The following is an 18,728-nucleotide window of genomic DNA, read 5'->3' on the forward strand; positions in this document are numbered from 1 at the left end:
AACCCACCAAGAATGGTTCATGAAGAAACAGAAAATCTGAACAGACCAATTATTAGAAGATTGGATTAGTAATCAAAATCCTCTCAACAAAGAAAAGCCCAGGACCAGACAAGTTCTCTGGTGAATCCCAACAAACATTTAAAGAATTAATAATAATTCTTTTCAAACACTTCCAAAAACACAAAAGGAAAAAAAGGAGGGAACACTTCCAAAGTCAGCATTACCCTGATACCAAAACCAGAAAAGGACACTACAAAAATGAAAATTGCAGGCCAATACTCCTGATAAACATAGATTCAAATCAAATTCAACTAAATACTAGCAAAGAAAATTCAATAACACATTAAAAGAATCAGGATTATATACCATGATTAAGTGGTATTTATTGTAGAAATGCATGAACGGTTTAAAATCTGTCAATCAATGTGATACACATTAAGAAAATGAATGATAAAAATCATATGATCATCTATTTAATAGATGCAGAAAAGCATTTTAAAAAATTCAACATCTACTCATGATAAAAACTCTACAAAATGCATACAAAGGGAATGTACCTCAACATAATAAAGGCTGTATATGACAAGCCCAGAGCTAGCATCCTACTCAATGGTGAAAAGCTTTCTAAGGAACAAGGATACCCAATCTTGCCACTTTTATTCAACATTGTACTACAAGTCCTAGCCAGAGCAGAGCAATTAGGTAAGAAATAGAAATAAAAGGCATCCAAACCAGAAAGGAAAAAGTAAACTATCTATTTACAGATTACATGATATATGCAGAAAACCTAAAAACTCCACCAATAAGCTGTTAGAACTAATAAACAAAGTGAGTAAGGTTGCAGGATACAAATCATCATACAAAATCAGTTGCATTTTGATACACTAACAATAATCAGAAAGAGAAATTAAGAAAAAATTCGTTTATAATTATATCCAAAATAATAAAATAGCAAGGAATAAATTTAACCAGAGGTGAAAGATCTGTACACTGAAAACTAAGAAAAATTGATGAAAAAAAACTGAAGAGACCAATGCAAGGAAATTTCTGTGCTCATAGATTAGATTTAATACTGTAAAAATGCCCACACTACCCAAAGCCATCTATATATTCAATGCAATCCCTATTAAAATTCAAATGACATTTTATACTGAAAAAGAACAACCCTAAAATTTGCACAGAACCACAAAATAGTCAAATAACCAAAGCAATCTTAAGAAAGAACAACAAAGCTCAGGGCACCATGCTTCCTGATCTTAAAATATATTGCAAAGCTGTAGTAATCAAAACAGTATGATAATGGCATAAAAACAGACACATTTTTCAATGGAACAGATAGCCTACAAATGAAATCATGCATATATGGTCAATTAATTTACAAAAAAGCAGCCAAGAATATTCAACAAAAAAAGGATGGTCATTTAAAAAAATTTTAAAGTGTATTTATTTATTTTGAGAGAGAGAGAGAGAGAGAGAGAGAGAGAGAGAGAGAGAGAGAGAGAGAGGAGAGAGAGAAGTATGAGTGCACGTGTTGGGGAGGGGCAGAGAGAAAGAGAAAAATCCAAAGTAGGCTCTGTGCTGTCAGCATATTTTCTCTTCCTTATGATTTTAATAGCATTTGCTTTTCTGTAGCTTGCTTTATTGTATGAGTACAGTACATAATACATATGTATGTGTTAATCAACTGTTTATGTTATCTGCAAGGCATCCAGTCAATAGTAAGCTATTGGCAGATAAGTTTTTGTGAGTCAATGTTATACATAGATTTTCTTTTTTTTTTTAATTTTTTAAAAATGTTTTATTTATTTTTGATACAGAGGGAGACAGAGCATGAGAGGGGCAGGGTCAGAGAGAGAAGGAGACACAGAACCGATAGCAGGCTCCAGGCTCTGAGCTGTCAGCACAAAGCCTGATGTGGGGCTCAAACCCACGAACATGAGATCTGACCTGAGCTGAAGTCGGAGGCTTAACCGACTGAGCCACCCAGGCGCCCCATACATAGATTTTCAGGTGTGTGGTGGCCAGTGCCCCTAACCCCAATGTTGTCAAAGGGTCAACTGTACTATGAAACATTAAACTACATGATAAAATTAAATTGTTACAATAAGATTAATGGTTTAATAGTATACTATGTATCTATCAAGTAGATATAGCTAAGGCTCTTGTAGGGGAGGATTTCCGTAACTTGTTTTAGAGTAAGAGGGATTTCAGTGTGTTAGACTAATGACTGTTTCTTCATAAAGAGAAGATTCTCTCACAATTAATTATCTGCTATCTTCTTACTCCTCAATCAGACACCTATTTCCAATTACAGGAAAACTTCACAGAAGCTATGCCCTTGGCTGGCTTGAGAAATGAAATGAGGAGTGAAAATACCACTAGTAAATTTTAAAACATTTAGTTTTTATGAAAAAAACTTCCATTTAATCTCTTTAAATCAATATTAGTATCAGTTTACTGAGCAAAATGTGAACCAAAAATTTTCTGTGAACAGGAATCATGGACAAAAATTTTCAAAATACTGCTGTAAAAATCATCCCAACAAATAGGTATATAGTATGCCAACTTCTGGAATAAATATCCTCCAAATGTTACCTAAAGATACCATTGATAGTAAAGTCTTTGCAGAAACTGAAAATCTGAGTTTAGGAAAGTATTTTATAAAACTGTTCAAATGAACCCAAGTAAATTTCACTGTAACATTATTAAAGATTCTGAGTATGACAATCATATCTACCTTACCAAGAATTCTCAACTTATAAATTCATCAAGTATGCCAAAAACTCACTCTCAGAGACAGTATTTTCTTTCAAACTTATAGAAGCCTAGAATCCCAAGCAATCTAGTTGGTTCTAGATTGTTCAGTGCTATATAAAAGGCAACCAATGTATTTTAGTGAACATTTAGTAGTATAACTGGTACAGTAAAAACTGAATTGAAATAACTACTTCTGATATGACTGCAACCATTACTTAATCAAATGAACCCTAGGGTTTTAACACTGCTATCTGAACTGTTAGAGAAGTACACAATCCCAGTGAAAACCATTTTCAGTAACTGTTTTATGGTTTACAGGCCATGATATCAAATATAGATGGTATGGGATATTTCCTACAAGTAGTGAGTATAAGTGATGTAAAATGATACACTGGTTGGAAGGAAGTATGTGGAAGAAGAAAAAAAATTATTCCTTGAACATAAAGCTAAAATATCATGAGATGTTCTGGAATTGTAAATAGCCAAAATCAAATTGTTAACGTGTGTAATTACTGATACAAAACTGCTAGTAACACATAAGGCATGTTAGCTGATGAACATGCCAGTCTTTTTTTAAAATGTTTTATTTATTTTTGATACAGAGAGAGACAGAACATGAGAGGGGGAGGGGCAGAGAGAGAAGGAGACACAGAACCAGAAGCAGGCTCCAGGCTCTGAGCTAGCGGTCAGCACAGAGCCTGACGCGGGGCTCAAACCCACGAACGTGAGATCTGACCTGAGCCGAAGCCCGAGGCTCAACCAACTGAGCCACCCAGGTGCCCCAAACATGCCAGTCTTAAAGACCTCTTAACTTCGTATTATTTTAATTTGGAGACATATTATACATTAGGGTATATGAGGACAATATTCTGAATTAGAATATTTTAATAATAAAGATATTATTTTTGTCATTTCAATATACTGACTGCAGTATATTATAACAGACAAAAGATATTTAAAAATTTTTAAAGATTTTAAAAGATTATGTTGGTCCTCTGTACCCATCCCCCACTTGAAAATGAAGAAATAAAGTCTTGGTAAGAAGACAAAAGATGAAAGAAGCAGGATGAGAAGAGATGTATACTGAGCCAATCTGTAACAGCTATAGAGCAGAAAGGGTAGGTTAAACAGATATAAATACAAGTATGTCTCCTTGAGATCTTAACAAAAACAAGGTAGTTGATGGTGTAAAACAAGTTATAACAAATTTTAGGGAACAGAATGTTGAAAATTGTGTAGCTCTTGGGTTAGGGTCTCCTGGTAGGAACATACCAGATGAACACACAATTTTAATCTGCACACAAAGCCTTTTCTGAAACATGGTAGCAATATGGCAATATAGTCATTCAACAGTTTTTAAATGCTAATTATACACTAGATATTGTTAGGTACTAGGGATAAACACATATCCCCACAGAAATAAAACAATGTCACTTTATATTTAATATGGTCACACAAATGACAAAACTAAGTAATATGTATTATAAGTCATAAATCTACACCCCTACCATTCAAAATTGATCAGCTTAAAGTATACTCAAGGAATTTTAAACCACCCTAAAGAATGAATATTTTAAATATGGACATCAGGTAAAATATGTAAAAGATGGAATTTCATGGCTCTTCCAAGAAAACCTACCAAGAATTTTGGCCTTAGAAAGCAACCATAAAAATATCACAGCAATACTCAATAGAACTCCTTTATTTAGGAAAACACCAACATGTTAGAATATGTGATTCTCTGTGACTCTCTAAAAGAAAATCCCAAGTAACGTGTACTACACAAAGGACCAATAATCCACAACTATGCTTTCTATGTAATGAAAAAAAAATTCACAATTATGTAACTGTGCTATTGCTAACTTAATAGCAGAGATCTAAGATAAAATCAAAATTAGTATACTAAAAAATAAGATAGGAATTCTAAGGTATAAATAAAGCCAAATCATATCTACATGGGATCCTGAAGTGAATCTAAGCATTACAATACTTTTGATGGAAATGTTCACTTAATCATTGCAGATCGAGTAATACATGAGTGTATATGTATCTGCACATTTGTGTACACACACACACACACACACACACAGAGCCTACTCTAACAGACAGACACACCCAGAAAGCCTACTTACTAACATGAACATGTCAAGTATACACATTTATGTTAGAAGTACATTTAGGAGAAACATGGATTAGTACTAAAAAGCTTACATTCACAGGCAATGAAAAAACCATGGGAAATAGTACAGCAGTTACTATATTAGGAACTATATTCATTTCTTGATGTTCAGTTGTAAAGATTCTTTGTTAGGACAGAGCTTAGAAAGCAAGGCTAGCATAAGCTGACAGAGGACAGGGGAGAAAAAGATGGTCCAGATCAAGGGACAAGAGGGTACCACTTTCCATCTTCCTATCTGACTTCTAAAATTATATGCCTATATTCTTTAGGTTATACTATATATAAGCCATTCTCAAACTTAATTTTCAAAAATTAAAAAAAAAATCTGTATCTAAATTCTAGTGCTGGCTACTACATTTTAACAACCTATTTTACATAAACAAGTAATTCTGAAGAGATGCATTCAAGTTAAATAATAAAGATTATTTATCAAACCTAAAGTCTTAACCTTTTAAGTCTGACAGCTATAACTTAATATCTGAAAGCTTCCCTACAAAAGTATAAATTAGTGATAAAGACAATCTTTTTTTCATTTTTGAAACATAAAACCAAATAGTGAAAAAAATAAAGTTGATAAAGACTAAGTAATAATAAGAAAAAGATTACTCATGACAAGCCACTTGTTTGAATAAAGGGTTCTTAGTAATAATACTGTTTTCACTGAACTTTTTTTGATAGACAAGATACAACATTTTACAAAAATATTAATAACCATCAACCTTCTGGAGCTCCTAAAACACTGCAGTGCTATACAACATACTTTTTGTGATGATGCAATATCATCTATGTGTGTAAATAAGGGAGCCACTTGCCACATGTGGCTACTGAGAATATGAATTCTAAATTTTATTTAGTTTCAAGTGTTTCCCATTTAAACAGCCTAAAGAAGATAGTGACTATCCTACTAAACAGCACAATTCAAGAGTTTCATATACTTACAAGTAAATATAAATCTAAGTTCTTAATGAACCTCTTTCACAGACCGAGAACTTAAAAATCAAACTTTGATCTCTATTGCCTTAAAACCAGTATCTTAATGTATTTATATTGCATGGGCTAAATAGGTCTTGCCACATACCATCATCAAACTATATATACATATATACTGTATATATACTTATATATTTTTAAAGTAGTATACAAAGGAATACAAAATTATATTTTCTGCACAAACTGCCATTGTATTTTCAGCATTTAAGACTTTCTTTTTCCTGGAAATACTACTACTGAAGTAACCACAGAATTTAACTCAGCAACCATATAATAACCAAAATAAGAAATCCACCCAAAACCTCAAAACTAATGATTAATCCAATTTAAGAGGTGAATACTATTCCCTATTACTTTTGCCTAAAAAGAACAAAACTATATTTTTTTAGATAAAACATCTGTAACTAACCACCTCTCCCACAAAAAGGTGATAACCGCTTATATAACTTTATAAATTATATAAATTTAAATTATGCATCAATAATTAACATACATAGGTATGTAAGAAAATAGCATTATGAGACAGTGTTCTTAAAGAGCTTATAACACTGATTTTTGTATACCATATAGCTTTCCCGAGATGTTAAAAATTAAAATTCAATTTACTACCTCCTTGTAGAATGGAATACCTCTACAGACTAAGTAACTTTTTAGAAAGTTGTTATACACATCCATCCTAATCATTCACTTGATTAAAAGCAACATTGAAAAATACATGAAATAACTAAAGAGCAAAAGAACTTATCTCTGAATACCAAAGTAAAAATCATGACTATACTGAGTAGTTCAAAAAGGGGTGGAAGACAAAGAATTTTCACTGAGAACTTTTTATTTATATTACTGGAAGCAATTCATTACTGTTTTATATAAATGTTTTTATCTTCATGTAGCAGTGTTTCAATTTTTGTAAATTTCCATCATTTTAATCCTTAGTAACCCTGTAACTTGAAAACTGATTAGAATACAAATGACATCAGTGTAAGTATTCTTACCTTTATTTGACTTTGACGGTTTATTCTTAACAGGTTTAAGAGAACTTCTTGATTTATCTTCTCTATCTTTAATAAGTTTCTGAACATCATCCAAAGACAGTTTTTGCAGGACAACCACAGGCTTAGCTCCTTTATTTAGATCTTCAACTAATCCCATTTTTTCTACTTTGTCTTTCTGCTCTCCTTTCATTTCCATTTTCTTTGTCTCCTGAGTAATATTACCATCTTTATCCCTCTTGATTTTTGGAATGACAAAATTTTTCAATGCACCAGACCTGCCCCCCAACAAATAACTGGGAAATTCTGTCTTGTTGTCAGGGTGCGCTTTATTACTGTCCACTTTACTCTTATTGCCCTCTGTCCTTTTGTCATCCTTACTATTTGGTGATTTAAAACCGGGCTTATCAGGTCTTGATTTATTAGAATCTCCTTGTTTAACACGAGGACTGTCAGGCCTTGATTTTTGTTCACCAGAAGACGGTCTTTCTCTTAAGTCCCCTGATTCATGTCTATGTTTTCTTTCTAGTTTATCAGGTTTTGAACCATCAGATTTAATGCCATGTTCATTTCTATTAGAAGATCTTAATGTTTCTGGTCTTCGAATCCTAGACTGATCCCCTCGATGTCGCTCTGATTCATTCCTGTCATCTGATTTTTGTTTACTATCATGGTCACGTCTTAATGACTCAGATATAGATCGCCCATCAGGTCTCTGCTTTAAGGCTTCAGCTCGTTCTGATTTTAACCGAGGCGAATCAGATTTAATATCCTGTTTATGTTTAGACACTTCGGTTTTTTTCTCTGTTGATGGCTTTCCAGAATCCCTCCTATTTTCGTGCCTATGTTTTGGTGTTTCAGGCCGACCTTCATTTTTCTGCTTTGGAGTTTCAGGTCTGCCCTCACCTTTCTGCTTTGGAGTTTCAGGCCGTCCATCACCCTTTTGTTTTGGGGTTTCAGGGCGTCCATCACTCTTTTGTTTTGGAGTTTCAGGTCGGCTTTCACCCTTTTGCTTTGGGGTTTCAGGTCTTGCCTTTGTTGTTTCTGATCTGCCATTATTTTGTTTGTTGTCATTTGGTTTTATCTCAGACAGCCTATTTTCATTCTGTTTAGGTTCGGCTGTGGTGCTCTCATTTTGTTTGGATTCAGTTGTTCTATTCTCATTCTGTTTCAGTTCTTCTGTTTGTGTCTCAATTTTAGTTTCTAACTTACTTTCATTTGACTTTGTCTCCACCAATCTGTTTTCATTTGGTTTAGATTCTGTCAATCTACTTTCATTTTGTTTCATTTCACTCTTTGAAAGCTCAGCATCAGACTTTTTTTTAGGAGTCTCAGGATGGTTTTCTGGTGTAGATTTAAGATTTCCAATAATATCTTCCTGAAGAATAGAAATAGGTGCATCATTACATGGTTTGATTTCTTCAGGCTTTTTTATGGAGTCTGAATCCTGAGTTATAGAAGCCTGAGAGTCCACTCTTCCTGCCTGATGAAGATCAATGCTAACCATTAATGCTGGCCTTGACCCATTTCCCGTAGAACCCGTCTCCTGAGAAGCTGGTCTATTACCTCCTGTAGCACCCCCAGCCTCCTGTGGGTAAGAATCTTGTTTTCTTTTTTTCAAAGGCTTATCTGAAATTTAAAGATAAATATTCAGTATCAGTAATAGACACATATTCTTATCTTATTAAAAGCCATATGGACTTTGATTCTTTAAGTCACAATGCTTTTTTTTTAATGTGGTGAATGCAAATGTCAATATCCACATATAAAATAGTAGGCATGAAAGACATAATACTATTAAACCAAGGTTTAAGTAAATATTCATGCGTGCTGTACTTCAATAAACATTTGTGACTACAGTAACAACAATTTAACAGCATGTTTGTTGAGTATATAAAGAAGCCCAGGGGTATAAAAAATAGAACTTATAATACATTAAATACAAACATATATTTATGTTTGTATATACAAAGGATAAACCAGATTCTTTACATAAGAATAAGGCAACCAGTTATAAATCATATGGTCTCATTTAAGATCATTTTAACCATTAACCAAAAACTAAGTACCCCAAATCTGTTAACATACTGAACAGGAAACATTAAGGTTTTACAACACCTAAGGGGTTATGGAAAAGAATAAAACCCAAAAGAAACTAGAAATTATGCCACTGAAAGATAAATGAGAATAAGGTGTAAAAAAAAAAAAAAAAAAGAGAGAGAGAGAATTTAACAGCTTGTCATTAACCTTTGATCCAGTATTCAAATTCTTCAAGGTGTCAACAGCACAAATGGAATTTAAAAGCTAACACACAGTTAGAACTATATTTAAAATAAGGAAACACATTAATATTATAAGTATATAAACGAGACGCATGTAAGGACTTTTTAGATAAATCCTGTCTTAATATCAACTTCCACTTCAGAAAAATGCTTTAGTTGCTCCATGTAAAGTTCTAGGGATCTATATACTGGCAGAAATAATTTACAGTATTCTGAAATGTAAAGACAAAAATACACGCAAGCACAAATCTACCACCATAATAAAATGCCAAGGTATTTTTACCAGTTATGTACTTCTGTGCATGATTCCACTCGACTCAAGAGGCTACTAGGTCATTTTCTATAAACTGAATCTGTAGTTAGTTCTTGGAAATAATTATAGCACCTTAAGGTTTTGTTTGCTTTAATATTTACTTGTTGCATTACCTGGTTATGTTTTAAAGGTCATTTTAAATCATCTTTATAAGAGAACCCTAGATTCTCTTAGGGTATTCATCAATGTGATATCGTATCATTTAAGGAAAACAAGGTTAAAAGTCAAACTGACCATTAAAAAACAATCCCTTATTGTTAGAAAACCAAGTTGTAAGGAAAAAAATTATTGGTAATCTTGCTTTTATACACCAAAGTTCTCTTATTCTGTTTTCAAAATGAGAAGCAGCAGTCCATTCCAGCTTAAAATCTAGTAAAATATTTTACTAAAATTTACTTCAAATATTTGCTAGTAATTTTTTGTAGCAGTCATTCTGCTTATTAGTTATTCAGAAGTCAAGTCTACTATCACATAAGCTCCATTTATAAAATTACATGATAATAACAATAAAGTATATTTTCATCTATTTTCCTCAGTAAAAACCACCCTGGCAAGAACTTATATGAATCTTTCTGCCTCAATACTTAAGAAAGCACTCAGAATACTAAATTTATGTTTCCATAATTTTATTTTGTGATGTTCTGCCACACAAAATAATCTTTACATCTTACCACAGGGAATAGCAAACAATTACCTCATAAATGGGATGCTTTATAACCTTACACCCTTAAATCTTTAGGGCAAGAATCTAGAAATCTAAATAGTATAATCTAGTTGAAGATTTTTTGTATTTTTTTTCAATGAAACACGCTTGTGAAAGTCATTTTATAGTAGCCTAAGCATACTTAAGAACTGTAATCACATCACAGAGGTCAGGCATCTGAAGATTTCTCTTAAATCTGTGGCTCATCCTTTTATTAATATAAGCAATCAATCTTTCTTCTGAACATTAACATTAAAATATCCTAAAGGATAAATTTTAAAGGATTACAAATACTTAAGAGTTTATAGACTGTTAACCTCATTTCAATTTATCACTTATCAGTAAACTGAAAATTTGCCATAGTTTAATTTCAAAGAAATTGTCATGTTTGACTGAGTTATCTTAAACAATAGATGCTATGATTATTTATAATAAAATGTATACAAGCATTTGCACATGAATAATATATTAACATTGGGAAAGATCTTGTTATTTTTTTTCCATTACACACAATATATTGCTAAATACAGTTTTAATTTTTCAACTATTGAAAAGTACTTCACCTCTTCTGTAAAACTGGGAAAAATTCCATTACTGCTGCAAGGATTCTTGAATATGTTAAGAGCACGCAGGTCTGATTCACTTGATCTGATTCAGTTCCACCATGAACTTATTCCTGTAAAGTGGCTCTGAATCTGCATGTCACTTGTGTCTATCCACTTTTGTTATCAGTCTTCATTACATCATAACCTTCACCTAATGATGGAAAGCCATCTCTATAAAGAATAATTTCAATGTCTGGGACACTGATTATTCTTAAGCCCTCTTGAGGACTGGATACCATAAGTTTAGCTATCAGAAGCATACAGTCCTGAAGAAAATGCATACAAAAAGATATAATTTCAAAACCAACAATACTTACTTGTCATCTAAATGCTGACATGAAAATAAGATCTAGCCATTATAGAAATTCTGAACTTGATTATGCTTGTAAGAAACAAACTATAACACTTGCTTAAATCCACAAGTGATCAATGAAAACACTTAAAACAGCACAATTATACACATAGCAGCCAAGAATGAAAAATGAAAACATTCCATCCCTAAAACGCAGTATAAACTAAGTGGCTAACTGTCCTATTCTTGTCTCCTCTCTTATTCCAAATGACAGTAGGTAATTCACTTTTTATAAGGGTTATAGTATAAGAATATTGTAACATTCTAAAAAACGTGAGTAGCTAGGCTAGGCCATTCCTCATACTCGCTAACATGGAAAGTGGACCTTGGGAAAAGATGAAATAGGCAAAGATGAACAAAGAAACCCACTCTTTGAAAAAAGAAAGCAGGAATTTTCAGCACGCAAAGGAGATATTAATGTCTATGATAGATCATCCCAGAAACAAAGATGAACAGCCTTTTAAAATTAATTTATGTAATTACAGACATTGAAAATATGAGCAAAAGATTAAGCAAAAAGGTCCTTTAAGAATATTATAAAATATTAGGTTATAGTGTATTAACCTATCAGTGTATATAAAACTATCCAAAGAAGAACGAACAGCCAGAAAAGCATCCTCTGTGTGGAACAGAGGTCCATTAGGTCTGCCACAGCTTAGGTAAAATATTTCTTAAAATTATTCTATCCTTCTTCTCAAGTTCCATAATTATCAAACAACCATGTGTGTTGAACTTTCTATTTTTATTGACAAGGTATAGTTTTTCCATTTCTGATCTATTGAAAGGAATGCTTCTCTCATAACAAATGAATAAAATGGAAACAAGCTCAGACCCTAGAATAGAGGGCTCAGTAACACAAGTCATCTCGTGTATTCTTCACCACCAGCAATACGGTGGTCATAAGAAAGTTCTCAGCACCATACCTTAGAATGCAAGGTAAATATTATTTTCGTAATTTAATCCTAAAATGCAGTGGTAACTAGTAATAAATTTATTTCAAGGAAATATTTCATTGCTCAAGGCCTGACTATAAACTACTACTTCAGAAAATGTTGCTTTATGATCTTACCTATGATCTAACTTACGATCTTAGAGCAATACACCAGACCTTTAATCTTTCCAAATTTTCAAGGTAACTGCTTACACATAAAACACTATCTCATCACACAATGAAGAAACTAAATAGAAATGACAAGGTTCAGATCACAGGTGTTTGGTGGCATCTAAATTCCAAAGGTTTTCAAATAAAGTCATGAAATAATGGGAACATGGCTTTCAGAAAACAAGTCAGAAATGACAGCACGAATATGAGGTCAAGAAAATTAGTATAACCAATTTGGGAAAATACACATACTAAATCATCGATATCAAACTAAAAACCAGGTAGTTCCAATGAACATTTATTCCTTTACTCCTTATAACACCAGATACTTCTGTAAGTCAACTTACAAAGTTCAAAATTGTAAATAGGCTCTGTTCACTCAACTTTTCAATTTATCTTTGTTAGAGCCACACTATCATAGATTATGGAGAAAACTGATTAGATAATTAAAAGTAAAATATATATTATAATTTTTTGAAAGAATGGTATGCTGTTTGTTGAATTAGTTTTATTCTTCCTTAAAAAAGTTAGCAGTCTAAAGTAAGTCTGCAATTAAGCAATAGCCTTATTTACTATCCTTATTTTCATTTTGTTTTTAAAAGTAAAAACTTAGGCTTCAACAAATAAAAGGTCAGGAAAGAAAAAAAAAGTTCACCATTCCCTATGTTTTTGTTCCTACCAACTATTAAAAAAAAATCACTTAAAAAATTAAGCTTCTTTTTAGGAACATAATTTCCCAAAACACAGACTAAAATGTCACACAGAAATTCAGTTTTCAAGGCAACTAATATTTCTCAGTCAAAAAATTACAATTTTGTTTCTTACAAAACTGTCTTAGGATGCAGGAATTTGGGATTACTACTATCAAGAGAAGCTAAATAATACTGCTGACTTTACTCGACATGCATATACTTTTAGAAGAGGAGGTACATTTTGGAACTCATATAGTTATTATTTCCTGAACCCCACACTACTAAGTCAAAAAAATAAGCAACACTTCATTTTATCTTAACATCAACAGTTTAGTAGTTAAAAAAAAATTCTAGTTCCCTAGCCAAAAAAATAAAGACTTCTAGCAGTATCTTTATTTGCACCAATCTGTGATTTAGGCACTTAGAAAGCATCACAGAACAACAATTACTGAATAATGTCTATTTTTTTCAATAATGTTAAAAAGAGCCATCATGAGAGACAGGAAATATAATAAAAATCATCAGCATGTTTCTTAGCCTAGAAACCCAATTATCTAGAAATGATCCTGTCATATAATGAACAAGATCATATATAAAAAGTTCTACCCAACATGAGGAGGTTTTGTTTTATAATTACCAAAAACAAAGTATTAGAACTATCTATCAATCCAGAATATTTAACTAGGAAACTGAGTCATGCAATATGCTTTGGTTTGGGTAGTCTATCTAATGTGTATATTAATCTGTAAATACATCATCCATAAATTACATTACTAATTTCAATTACTGATTCATCAGTCTCTCAAAATTTTTAAGAGTTTTATACACAATGTTTACCATATAATCAATAATCTAATAGGGGTTTTTATTTAATTATAATTTTTTATAAAGCACAAAAAAAGTCTGTAAATTCAATGAACAGGTGTCTTTGAAACTCCAACCTAATATATTACTAAGACAAAAGGGAATATCACCAACAAAAGATCTTTGATCCTTAAAATTTGCTACTTAACATTAATTTAAAATTCTTTCCCATTATTTTTTACTAAAAAAAACCCCTCAAACTATATTATTAAGAGACAGTAGGATTTGAAACAAAGTAAAAAAATTCTTAACTGAATAAACATACAAACTTTTCTTACATGCACTGATTGAAAATAGTTCTATAGCAGTAACGCTTGTTTTGACAGAAAAAAGGTAAAGATGCAACATAACTTATGGAAAATACATATGTCAGAAACATTAATGTGCAGGTTAGTAGACAAGCACAGATAATATCACTTGGTACAATATCGGTGATGGACCTGTGATACAAAATTACCAAATCTCAGAGAGTTGTTCCAGATAAATGAAATTAAGAATTTAACTTCTGAGGAACAATCATTAGTAATAAAAAAATATAATTGAGAGACATAAGAATTATAAACTATATGAAAAAAAGTAAAAAACCTTTTTTTATATTATAATTACATATTTGCCCAGGGTATGATATGAGAATAATGAGATTACTTTACCTTTGTCTTGAACTTCTTTTGAAAAGCGCTCCCTTTCAATAGCTGATTCTCTCTCTATTCGTTCAATTTCAGCCAAAGCATCCAATTCCACTTCATCATATATAGGTCCCTGTTGTGATACCTGCTGCTGATTCTGTACCACAGAAGTCTGGGGCTGTTTTGTAGCAACTGAAGTGTTCTGTTGTAAAACAGGCACTTGATTTGCTGGAAGGAATGCTGTATGTTCTTGCTGCGACAAACACTGAGCAGCATTTAGTGGGCGGTTTACATCCTGTGGAGTAATGGGTGTTTTTGAAGTCTGTCCTGGGTACTGCACATTAAAAGGAATATCATTTTCTGAAACATTGCTATTTTCCATACCAGAAAGCATATCCTCTTGCTGGTCCATGTCTGAAGACCTTACACGAGAAAGTCTTAATGTAAGTTTAGTAGAGTCCTTGGATGGAGAACTAATGATATCATACATTGCAGCTTTCTCACTCTGGTCTTTTTCATCTTTGCCTAATTTCATTTTCTTTTGCTTCTTTTGTTTTCTTTCTGGAGAATCTAGCAAGATGTCTGGTGGAACATCTCGAGGTGATGAACAAGGTAGAGGCTGAGACTGAAGGATTAAAGGTGGTCTTGATCCTAGAAAAGCAATTCAACAGGAATGAACAATTATGCTAGTTTTACATGTTCTTACACTGATAGAAATATTAAATATGTGACAATATAGTAGTATATTAAGGAATTATCTAATCTCAGCAACTTATTTACAAAATATGAAAAGAAAGCCTAAAGACTTGTCCATAATCCTTTAGCATGCTGACAGATCATCCAGGTTTAATCGAAGTATGAGTATTCCATCTGCCAGACCAGTATCATGTTATTTCTATTTTTGTCCCTATAAAATATAAATACTTCATTTGAAAATAGCAAAGGAGTTCATGGTTTCTAAAGATGACATAACACAAATATTTGGGCAAATTTTCCCTATTCTTTCACTTATTATTTAGGAAAACTGAAAAATCAAAAAGTAAGAGTAAGCCTGTCAAATTACAAAATAACAAATTAATCCTAAAAACTACACTCACACGAATACTTACTGGTGTAATAAAATGAAAGCGGGAAAAATTCAACTTTTAGAATTCTCACTTATTTTACAAACTGGTAGTGAAGTAGTGATTTATACCTGTATGTGATGTTCTCTTTCTCCCTCCACTTAATATCATTCACACACTCTTGCTTGCTAATCCTCCTTCTATTAAAAAAGTATTCAAGTCCAGCAAATTTCAATGCTCAATAAAATATATTCAGCCCAGATCCCGTTAATTTAACAAATGCTATATGATACAAATAAGTGGTAAAAATAAGCTAACCAAATGGAAAACTTCTCTTTGTTAACAAGCTGTTAAATGAGGAAAAATGCACTGATATGCTTCAAAACTAAAAGTATAATTATTACATTGCTTATATTAGATTATAAAAAGTTAAAAAAAACTTGGAAATTATAAAAATCAGTAAAGATGAAAAGTGCTTTAAAGAAAGAACCTAAACCAGACTTAAGTTCAGGGTCAGTGTTTAAACATATATATGATTTTTCTATGATACATAAATCTGTCCTTTCAATTAGCAATGTTAATATTTAAAGTGTGACATATAAAGGGGCACCTGGGTAGCTCAGTCGGTTAAGCATCCAACTCTTGATTTTTGCTCAGGCCATGATTTCACAAATGTGAGATGGAACCCTGCATTTGACTCCATGCTGAGTGTGGAGCCTGTTTGGGATTCTCTTCTCCCTCTGCCCCTCCCCAACTCGTGTGTTTGCTCTGTTGCTCTCTCTCTCAAAAAAAATTAATTAAAAAATATTTAAAGTGTGATAAATAAAAATATAACTTTTTAGAGAACATATCTAAAATGTGATAAAGATGCAACTGAAGCAATTTATTAGAAATGTTAGTTTGAGGTTATACCAACAGATAGTGTTTTTAAACAGCTTATATGGGACATTAAAAAGAAATAAAACTAGTATTTTTGGGCCATTTACTTTGTGTCAGAGTTTGTGCAAGGTGTTCTGCACATCAGTTTATTAAAATAATTTACAACAACCTTGATTTGCATTATTACTATTTTGCAGAAAGGAACATGAAGTTTATAGTGGTTAAGGAATATGCTCAAGGTTACATAGCTAGCAAACCTGAAAAGTTGAAACCCAGATTTATTTAACATCTGATTTATAATATTGCCTTTGTATTTAGAATTTGTGTCATCTTATATATATTTTATTTTTTTAATTTTATTTGTATTTATTTTGAAAGCGAGAAAGTGTGCGCACAAGCAGGAGAAGGCAGAAAGAGAGGGAGATAGAAGGATACCAAGCAGGCTCCATGTTGTCAGCGCAGAGCTGACATGGGGCTTGATCTCATGAACCATGAGATCATGATCTAAAAGCAGAAATCACAAGTCAGACCCATGGAGCCACCCTGGTACCCCCAAATTATATACATATATATATCTGAACAAACTTAAAATTCCATCAATTCACCAGAAATATCAAATGAGGCTGATGATGCAATTAACCTTCCAAACGAATTAGAAAACAACCTCATGAACAGAAGTAGAGGTTTCTGATGAATAAATATGTTTGTGAGGTTGTTCTAAAGTTTTTTCTTCCTATCTAAAGTTATTTATCTATCCATCCTTGAGGAACAATGGGTTTATGATCTAGATCAACTAGCTATCTCACAGTATCTCCTCCCTGGCAGTCTGAATAATTTCTCACTTTGACAATACTTGTGAGATACGTACCTAACTTTGATGCCTAACCTACAAATAGAGTTATTTTGTAAGTTGCTCTCTCTTTCAAAAGCGGAGTTATTTTTATCCCTGAAAATTCACAGAATTAAAGAGTAAGAATGGCTCATAAAACTTCAACTTTCACCTTGGGAAGAATGTCTCTGATCAAAGAGTTGGAACACAGTCTGTGAAAAAATTATAATAGTCCATGATTTAGATGGCTATCATCAGAAATTCTTATGGATAGAGAAAAATTAATAATTAGCTATATTGCAATTAATTACAAGCTAATTCTTTAATATGGAATACAATATTCTCTTCCAAAAACTCTGGTAATTCAAATGATCATACTTTAAGTACTTTTGTTTTTGTTTTGTTTTTTTAAATTTTTTTTATGTTCTTTATTTTTGAGAGACAGAGAGAGACAGTGGGAACAGGGGAGGGTCAGAGAGAGAGGGAGGTACAGAATCTGAAGCAGGCTCCAGGCTCTGAGCTGTCAGCACAGAGCCCGATGCGGGGCTCGAACCCACGAATGTGAGATCATGACCTGAGCCGAAGCCAGACGCTTAACCGACTGAGCCACCCAGGTGCTCCTTTAAAGTACTTTTTTTTTTTTTTTCCATAATATTTTATTGTCAAATTGTTTTCCATACAACACCCAGTGCTCTTCCCCTCAAGTGCCCACCACCATCACCACCACCTGTCTTCCCCCCTCCTCCCTCCCCCCCCATAAAGTACTTTTAACAAGCCTCAACTTGGACTTAAATTCACAATTTCATGAACCTAGTGTACACAAAAGTCCACACAAGGTTCTTTGGGAATTTGAAAAGAAAATAAAATTCATGTCCATAAGATAGTACAGGATAAATTATTAGAAAAAATATAAACTAATGAATGGCTTGAGATGATTCAAGAAGAAGGGTACATGTAAGGTTACCCATTTAACTCAGAACTTAAATAGATAGGATTTTAATACACAGAAATGAAACTATGTGTAAGAGATTTAGAGAGATAATATAGAATAGGCCAGATTTTGATAAGTGACTATATGAGAGGTGTGAGACAACTTTATGATGATTCAGGACTAGAATGGGATTAAGGGAAATAGAAATGGCAGAAAAAACAGTGAAAACAGTTTTGAAAATGAATTTGAAATACCAGCTAAACATGAGGAAATTTAGTCTGGAAACAAAAGATTACAACTTGGGACACAGGATTGGAGCCAAAGACATTGACTTGGCAATCCTATTCACAAAATAATTAATGCTGTTACCAAAACTGAATAAAATAACCAAGGGAAAAAGTACAACGGGAGATTGAAAAGTCTAATGATAGAAATCTTGAGGAAGAGGAGAGCAGACAGAAGAGCTAATGAAGAAAAAAAAAAATCAATGGAAGAAGTATGAAGAAAACAGGTGGACTTAATATGAAGTTTTTTGGGGAGGTGGATATTAGGGAAAACTGATAAATAGTTT

At 32.6% G+C, this 18,728-nt stretch overlaps 1 protein-coding gene across 3 annotated transcripts in view; it reads right to left on the reverse strand.

The window, feature by feature from the left end:
• Positions 1 to 18,728, reverse strand: part of NIPBL (NIPBL cohesin loading factor) — a 197,250-nt gene that overhangs the window by 77,651 nt on the left and 100,871 nt on the right. For 2 of the 3 annotated variants that reach the window (XM_029940986.1, XM_029940988.1), the window contains exons 9-10: positions 14,479 to 15,105; positions 6,919 to 8,544 (exon numbers count right to left, since the gene is read on the reverse strand). In XM_029940986.1, the coding sequence (XP_029796846.1) occupies positions 6,919 to 8,544; positions 14,479 to 15,105 (2,253 nt within the window). The remainder of the gene's footprint in view (positions 1 to 6,918; positions 8,545 to 14,478; positions 15,106 to 18,728) is intronic. The other variant, XM_029940989.1, reaches the window with a different exon arrangement.

This window comes from Suricata suricatta, chromosome 6 (assembly GCF_006229205.1).
Source record: "Suricata suricatta isolate VVHF042 chromosome 6, meerkat_22Aug2017_6uvM2_HiC, whole genome shotgun sequence".
NCBI classification, from domain to species: domain Eukaryota; kingdom Metazoa; phylum Chordata; class Mammalia; order Carnivora; family Herpestidae; genus Suricata; species Suricata suricatta.